The 9,091-nt window shown below is 33.9% G+C and overlaps 1 protein-coding gene across 1 annotated transcript; it reads right to left on the minus strand.

The window, feature by feature from the left end:
• Positions 1-4,768: 4,768 nt before the first annotated feature.
• Positions 4,769-8,287, minus strand: LOC111983073 (trihelix transcription factor PTL). The gene is made up of 3 exons (XM_024014730.2): positions 7,713-8,287; positions 5,683-6,975; positions 4,769-5,158 (listed from the first exon to the last, which is right to left on the minus strand). The coding sequence occupies exons 1-2, from the start codon at positions 8,150-8,152 to the stop codon at positions 5,745-5,747; spliced, it is 1,671 nt and encodes a 556-aa protein (XP_023870498.1). The 5' UTR covers positions 8,153-8,287; the 3' UTR covers positions 4,769-5,158; positions 5,683-5,744.
• Positions 8,288-9,091: the final 804 nt, after the last annotated feature.

Here is a 9,091-nt window from a genome sequence, read left to right on the forward strand (position 1 = left end):
CTTCCTCTAATGAAAAAAGCAAATTGTTGTTGATAAAACCTTTAGGACCCAATGTTGACAATTCAAAACCCATAGGCCTTATTATTGGAATTTGGACTGTCCTGAACTCGGCCCATAAGTTTGGGCAGTGGCTTTTTGCTTTCAGGTTAAAGTTTTAGATTATTTTAGTTTAGCCGCAACTGGTTCTCAAGCCCTAAACCCTTCCTATCAGGATCTAAACTCGATTGCAGGTGCTGTTTCAAACATCTAAACACACTTCCTCTCCTTTACTATCCTGGTTTTAGTAAAGGTAAAAGGTAAAAAAAATTACATCCTCTCTTTTTCTCTTTGCAATATTTGATGCCTTCCTTTAGCTCATATAATCTTACTTGTTAAAGGGTATATAATAGTGATCAGATCTATCTCTTTCTCTCTCTCGGACATTTTCGCTGCTTTTTTTATTATAAATTTATTGCATGCTGATTTTTTTTTTTTTTTTTTTAGTTCATCTATGGTAGAAATGTATATCTTCCCATCCCATAACATTTAGACGTCAATATATACTTCCTGGCATTGAGTTTTTTCTTCTTTCATTTGTTTAAGAATTGAGTAATACGTTTAAGAAAATCTCAGAAAAGAGAAGTCAATAATATGTTTTCCATATAATTCTACTTGTGTTTGAATGAGAAATTTGTGACGACTTTGGTTCTGTAGAGCACAGTTGACTGTTTAAACTCTGAATATATATATATATATATATGTATGTATGTATGTATTGATGAGTGAGTTATGGCCTCAAGGGGCAGTTTCTGATCTACTAGCAGTCCGGTACAAATAAGTACCAGCTGCACACACACAAAATTAACCCATAGTTCCAGAACCCACCCCACAACACAAGATGGCAAGTACTATCTGTCCAACCCTATTTGAAAGAAAGAAAGAAAGAGACCAACCTGCAGGCTGCAATACAGGTTGAATCCAGTACATGATGTACATCACTATATTGTTTATCACCTATAGGAAAAAAGGGAAGCAACTAGCTTTGTCTGTGGCATACTGACTGAGATGTATGCATTCATTGCATTGTCTCTCCATTTTGCACAAAATTAGAATCTTGTTAACCTTTTTCTTGAGAGAGAGAGAGAGAGAGAGAGAGAGAGAGAGAGAGAGAGAGGGGGTGTGGGGTTGAAAACTTTTATTCACTAAATCAAACCGCTTCCTGTTGCTGATGAATGAGTGGTTGATGTTAGTTAACCAAATTATTATTATTATTATTATTTTTATTCTTTCTTTCTTTCTTACAACAAAGGGGGGAAGAGGGGTGCGGACCCAAGTTCTCCACATGTTAGACCATTGAGCCACAAGCTCTTGCTAAACAAATTATAGATTAGCTTGATTTTGAAGTTGCATTGTTCAATAGACACCATAAAGAGTTGTCCCTACTTACACTACTACTTCTAGTTGGGCATTAAGTTAGTCTACTAGAGCATTTACAATGAGATCAACAAACCCCTTTTCTCCAAATTTTGGTGAGAAAAACTCACTTTTTCGTCTCCTATGAGCTCGCAACTACCCTAACAGATTTTTTTCATTGCTACAACACTAAACGACATCGTGGTGGCAGCTTTGATGTTGTTTGGGAGATTGACCATTCAATCTAGGCAGGTAGTGGGGGTTCATTGAGTGGGTTCACTCAGGTCAGATGGGTTTATTAATGGGCTCGGGTTTAGGCTTCTAGCAAGCTTGGCCGTGGGTGGTTGCTGTGGGTTGAAGAAGGTGTTGTGGCTTGGGGGGGTGGCGCAGAGAGAGAGAGAATAGACTTACTCATATTTTAGGATTGTGACATGGTTTTTGAAAATTAATAATGACGTAGGACAAATTGGAGAATTTGTCTACATGTGTTTTGTTGTGGGTCAAGGTTTAGGGGAATTTATAGATTTATGGGGTTTAGAAAATTTTAACAAAATGGTTGGTGTTAGGACTTTGTAAGGGGAAAATTGATTTAAAGTTGAAAAGAGGTGTGAGAAACGAAATTGTATTTGTCCACAATATGTTAACAGTATCTTGAACAATGACAAAATATAAAGTTCTTCTCCAATTTCTTCAAAAACTAAGACAAAAAATTTATGATTGTGACATGGTTTTTTAAAAGTAATAATTATGTAGGACATATTATATAATTTGTCTACATGTGTTTGTGATGAATTAAGGTTTAGGGGAATTTATAGATTTAGGGTTTAGAACATTTTAAGATAATGGTCAGGGTTAGGATTTTGTTGGGAAGAGAAAATATTTGGTTTAGAGTTGAACATATAGGTGAAGAAAAAAATTTTAATTGGCCATAATTTATGAACAGTACCTGTGAATAGTAACGTGAATAGTGACAAAATATCAAATTCTATCTTAAAGATAAATTTAAGTAGCTTTATTAATCCAAAACCAAGACTGGCCTACTTAATCATGTTTTGGATTGTGACATGGTTTTTAAAAGCAATAATGACATAGGAAGAATTGGAGAATTTGTCTACATATGTTTGTAATGTGTTAAAATTTAGGGAAATAGATTTAGTGTTCGAAATGTTTTAAAAGAATGGTCAGGATTAGAATTTTGTAGTAAAAAGAAAAGATTTGATTAGAAAAAATAATGAAATGAACTAAGAATTTTAATTTATCTGCAATTTGTGAACAATATTGTGAATAGTACCGTAAACAGTTACAAAATATCAAAGAGAAGTGAAAAGCATGAATAAAAAAGGGAGAAAGAACAACAAGATCAATGTTCCTATATGCATAAAACACTCAATACTTTATTATCAAACATCTTCTCGTTTAAGAACAATAGCAAATCATAAATCCTAAATCTTAACTTCTCCTAATAGAGTTAAGAATCTTAATTTGACTAGTGAATCAAGCCCTAGCTTAACCAAGCCAAGTCCACATATAAACACTCAAACTAATTAAGATTGACTTATCAATTAATAAAATAAAACCCAAGGTCAACATCTATGGCTCATGCCCAACAATACAAAATTACTTAATAACCTAATTTCTAGAATAATCAAATAAAATATTAAAAAAATTATTATAGTCTTATTCTTTAACTTTGCCTCATCTTAGACTTACAAGGAAGATATTATTTCTCTAACCACACTCTAGTTATGCCATCAAATGAATTTTGTACTTGGGAACACAGTTAATAAGGATTGTATTATAACACTAATATCCCACTAATAGGCTTTTATTTTGGACAAAACTTATGTACAGTACCTTATGTGTTGTTCTTTAAATTCTCATTTTAAGATTCTGTCATGTGATTACTTAATTAAAAAATATATTTTTCTCCCATGTGAAAAAAAAAAAAAAAAAAAAAAAAAAAAAAAAAAAATCTCACATAGCAAAATCTTAAGAATGAAACCTAAGAAATAGCACTTAAATATTGTATCTAACTCTTGATTTTTTTCATTTTATAATGAAAAATATTAAAATTACTATAAATTATACTATAAAAAATTACAAGCTAATGTGAGATTGAATGTAATTTGTGTCACTGAAATAAGATTGTAAATGATTGTTTAATTTCTTTTTGTCATTAGTGACACATTTGTAAGAATATATATATATATATATAGAGAGAGAGAGAGAGTAAAATTTGCATGTTTACTTAGCATCACTCTTTCATAATATTTGAAACCCTAACAACCTCAAGCTTCCCTTGTATTCTTTTTTTTTTTTTTTTTTTTGGTTAAAACCCTTGTATTCATTAAGATAAAGAAAACCCCTCTTAATATTATATTCGTATTATAATAGTTTAAGGTTTTGAGTACGCCAGCTGAAATCATAGAAAAACTAATAAATGTGTTAAGCAATGAACTCTGATGGAACAAAAAGGAAAGGGTTTTGAATTGCTCAAATACTACATCTTAAGCATGAGAAATAAATTGATTGCAGACTGCAGAGGAGATCTATTCTATGGGCAGGCCATAGAAATAATTTCGATGAGAAATTTTTCACTTGGGGAGCCCTATGTTGGTAAAAACACACAGAGCAACATTTAAGCCCCATGAAGAAGACTGAAAGTCATTCATGAACAGGTTTCATATCTCATTGATATGGCAGTATGACTTACTATGTTAAATGAAATATTTTCCTCGTATTAAGAAAATATAAAAATTTCTATTTCCCTTTGGCTTTATAATATAGAAAAATTTTAGGATTGCAAACCCATAAGCCAAGAAATTTTTTGCCATTGGGGTTGCCATACAAACTTTAGAGAAAAGATTTATGCAGAACCCCTAAAAATGGTGAGAAAAGGTGAAATATTGAGGGAAATTTATTAGGTATGCATGGTATCTATGGTACATTGACTAGTGCTCCAAATTAACTTTTTCACGTGAAATTTTGAGTTTATTCATATTTTTATATTTGGTAGTATATTTTTATTAAAATGAAATATCATATTATTGAATTCTAAGATTGCTTAACAATTACTAAAGATTGATGTCAAGAGTTTTATAGCTCATTGGTCTTTCTCTTATAAAAGAGGACTCTGGTTCATATCTTTCCTCCCCACTTATTGCAACAAATATGCTTTTTTTTTTTTTTAAAGAAAATACATGAGATTGATATACATACTATGAAGTATTAATTAACCCAAATCCAATGGTTTGGATTAAGGTGGGGTCTAGAGCAAACCAAAGTCCACGCATCTCTTACCACATTTTTTTTTTTTTTTTTGGGGGGGGGGGGGGGTGGGATGGGGTGGGGATTGCAAAACCCTCAACCATGATCATCAAGAAACCCTTAGAAATTTTGGTTTCATCTGAACCCAAACTTTCCAATTAAGCACTAAGCTCCACATATAGTTCGCTAGTCATTGCTTTGTTACACAAACAAAACCAGTCCCCAAATCATAAATTACTTAATCTAATTCTAAACATCTCATACAAGTTATATATACAAAATAAAACTACTTAGATTACTCCTTACTTGAGCAAAACTTGGGTTTCTTTCCCTTGATGAGCTTCACACCATATCTCTCCTCCATGTTTTTCCCTTCATCCATCAGAATGTGAAAGCATCTATATTTGGGTGTTCGCAATAGATTTAGAGGATGGAATGGTATTTGATGTCATTTGAAATGCTCAAAGGTTTTACGGGTAGAAAACTTTTTTAAGAAGACCTGCACTGACATAAATATTAGGAACTTAATTAGAAAACCAATAATGTTGTTCTTATTATATACATCATGCGCAATGTCTATTTCACACACCCAATTATACATACTGAAACACACAAATGCCATATAACAAATAAATTGTAAAAAATAGATATAAGTGAAATTGGTAAAGAATAAGTACACGCACATTGGCGCATATACATGATGTGCACTAAGATGTCTGTTATGGTCATTCTCCTATACACTATATCCAAACAAGAAAGACTTAAGGACATTAAAAAAAGTACACAAATCTGAGAAGTACAAACAATTATTTGAACAAGGGTGCACAGCCCCTTTTCAAATTTCTATTAGCATATTAGCTAAACCCCTCAGGCCTCAATCAATATGATTCTATGAAGAAATTAAGACATTTCATATTTTCAAATAAAGCATCTCTAAGGTTCACTTAAGCATTGATGATTAGCATAAACACGTCCCAAGTCAGAAAACTTCTACAAAAGACCACAAAATGCCACAAATCTTACCTGCTGAAAAAGTTGCATCCATCTGTACTTTTTTGAAAAGCTGAAGCTCTTGCTTGCTTGAGCTAAACTCGTTGGTTCTTTCCCTTATTGAACTTCACACCATATTTCTCCCACAATTTCTCCTCTTCATTTTGAAAGCAGCTACGGTGGACCTCATTAGTGCCTACATTGGAACTTGAAGGTGGAAGGCCCTCATCCATTAGCTGAAGTCCCATGCTCTCAGGCCTATGTTTGGGAATTTCCTGACCTTGATAGGAATTAAGTAGCTGAAAATAACTACTGCTTGTTGTCAAATCCAAATCCTCTTTGCTCTTCTTGTTACACTCCATTGTCTTGTTATAATAGATGCTGATACTTTCCCATTTTTCTTTACAAGCAACCATACTTCTATCATACCCCAAAGACCCCATTTTTGCAGCTATCTCCTCCCAAAGACCTTCCTCCAAATACCCACTTTCTTGGAATCGAAGTTCCAAGCTAGTTCTTAGCTGTATTAAACTTGAAACCTCCATTTCAGACCACCTGTTATTGTTAATAGTTTCAACCTGGTTTTCTTCATGGCTTTGAGTTTCTACAGCCATTGGTGATACTTCTAATCCTTTCCCTATGAATTTCTTTAAAGCCTCCATTAATGCTGCATCTCTAGCTTCAACCCATGCTCTCTCTTTAGCCCAAAGTTCATGTACTTCTTGATCAAACCGAGCTGCCTCTTTTTTCCTCCACTCTTCCTCTTTAGACACCCTCTCTTGCTCTCTATTTTCAATAGTCTTCAACATCCTATCCATCCAAGCCTCTTGTGTGTCCATTATCTTTCTCATTTGTGAGTCCACAAACTCCTCAACCTTTGCTTTCCAGCTCTTCTTAGTCCTTTGGTAACTTTGTCTCTCATTCATCACTTTCTGCTTCTCCATTGATTGATTCATCATGAATGCAATGGCGGAAAGATCATCATCATTATTGTTTTCCGAGGAGGAAGTCTCAAATTCAGATGAGTTAGAGAAAGTACTAAGGCTCTCAGTACATAGCCTTTGGTTCTGAACAACTTCTTGATTATCTTGTTGAATTACATTGTTTCGAGCGCTCTGATGATAAGGAAGGCTGCTTGAAACTGAGGCATGATTATTGCTTGCTTCTCCATAGATTGCTTCCAGCTGCCGAAAGAACCTATAGTGCTTCCCATCTTGTCTTCCGGCTTTACCTTCTTTAGTTTTCTTGTAGTACTTGTACAAGTTCTCAAATTTCTCTTTACATTTCTTCCCACTCCTCTGGTATCCATGTTCCTCAGCCATTATCCTGAATCAAACTAATTTAGATCAAAACAAATAGGGGGTAATTTTCAACATATGATGGTACGTAATATATTAAATAAATAATAATTTAGCCTAGTACTAGTTGTTTCCTAGAGATTTCTAACAATAAGGCCATGTAGTACTTATTAAAGAAGATTCCAAGTAATATTTCTTGGTTGAGCATTTTTTATTAATATTTGAGCTGTATAAAATGATAAGAACATTCCTCCTAATTAAAAATCTGTATAATAAATCCTTTTATTCTATATTAACTAGATTCGATTGCCCTAATTGAGCAAGGACAGGTTCCTGAACTATAATACAAAGATTGGGTTTCAGAGAGAGAGATTCTTGGACTGGTCACACCATCACACAAAACCAGTATATGGGTACTTAAACATCAAGGAGTCAGGCCAAATTTCTTAGACATAACCAGAAAAAAATCAGGGGGAAAAAAGAAACAGCCTGGGTCTCTCAGTTAACTTCAATGGCTTGTCATTCTCAAGCACTAAACTCAGGCAAAAAAACATAATTTTTTCTTTAAAGCTTATCACTTTTTTTACAAAAATAGCAGAAGAACAGAAAGATATCAAGAAAACGCTATAGGGTTTCTTAATCAAGCATCACCCAGTTTGAAAAAAGAAAAACAAAATACTGAAAAGAAAAACAAAACCAAAAAAAAAAAAAAAGGAAAAAAAAAAAGAATGGTGCAGTTAGTACTTAGTAGAGAGATGGATATACCTAGAGACTTCATCCCACAAAGGTCCTTTCTGATTAGTCTCTTTGAACTTGGAATCAAGACGAGATCTGATCTCAAGAAGAGTAAGAGTTTCTTGCCTTGGCCATCTAGTATTTCCAATAGCATCATATCCCATCCATCCACTCTCTATTTGCGAACCACAAAGTGTAGTAGTAGCAGCTGAACTTGTTGTAGTAGTAATAGTTGCTGTGTTGTTGGGAGTGGCAGCACTAGTAGTACTTGAATCATGACCAAACCCAACTTGAAGTCCACGAGGCAAAACCTCATGACCAACCATTATAGGCTCGTAGTGAAGCTGAGGAGGTGCTGCCACTATATTCCTTTGTAGAAAGAAAGGCTCAGTGGGTTGTGTCATGCCCGGGAAATGAGTTCTTCCGGCCATGAATTGCCGGAGATCAGGCAGTCCATACTGGTCTCCCATGTCAATTAATTACTACTGTGTCAGAGAGAGAGAGAGAGAGAGGTCTAGTACTTGTCTCTGCAGAAATATGAGCTTTTACTTAGGAGACAGGATCCGAGTCTACCGCATCATTCATCACTCTTTCATCACCTTTCATCACTTAAAAGTCTTTAAAACACACACACTCACACATTAGCATAAGCCTCTTACTATGTTGTTGGTGGCCAATAAAATATTATTTCTCTTTTTTGTTACACACACTCCGTTATATACACTATTACAAACTTTTTTTTTTTTTATCTATAATCGTGAGTTGAAGACCCGATTTCAATTTTAATTCTTTAAAAAAAAAAAAATACATACTCATATACGCATAAACGTAGAGTTCAGAAGACTTGAAAGAGATTTGCTTTCGTTCTCTGCATAGAGTGAAAGCATATACGTAAATGCCTCACCTAATAAGGTAGTGACAAATGGCAAGATATTGGAAGATCATGATAATCCGTTGTCAGTACTGATTAGCTGACGCGTCTACAGTTTATTGGTCTGAACTTTTTTGACCCACCATCGGCTTCCATAGTAGCGGCTAAAAGCCATGGCTCACTTGGTTATTATTGGTTGCCGTTGATCTTTCATTCACTTTTTGGTTTTGAAAAATAAGTATTGAGTCAGAAAGTTTATACAATTTAGTTTACAACTGTGTGACATAATTTATCTTGAGTATAACAAGATTGGGGTACGTGATAGAGCCATGAAAGTTATATGAAAGAGATATTACCCAACAATAAGTTTACATAGATCAGTTTTCTTTCATATATATATATATATATATAATTGTTGAGTTGGTAAGTTCTCATGATAGACAATAATATTGTTGATAAGACTACCTAAAACCAAAAACAACTTGCCATGTCACTTATTTTGAGAAAAAAATTGTGTTTTATATCATTATTCTTAAGT

Source organism: Quercus suber, unplaced genomic scaffold (assembly GCF_002906115.3).
Source record: "Quercus suber isolate HL8 unplaced genomic scaffold, Cork oak 2.0 scaffold_344, whole genome shotgun sequence".
In the NCBI taxonomy this organism is placed as follows: Eukaryota; Viridiplantae; Streptophyta; class Magnoliopsida; order Fagales; family Fagaceae; genus Quercus; species Quercus suber.

Coding starts and splice junctions, on each gene's coding strand:
- LOC111983073 (XM_024014730.2), bottom strand. CDS start 8,152: ATGGGAGACCAGTATGGACTGCCTGATCTCCGGCAATTCATGGCCGGA. Junction 6,976..7,712: donor TTGTGGGATGAAGTCTCTAG/GTATATCCATCT, acceptor AGTTTGATTCAG/GATAATGGCTGAGGAACATG.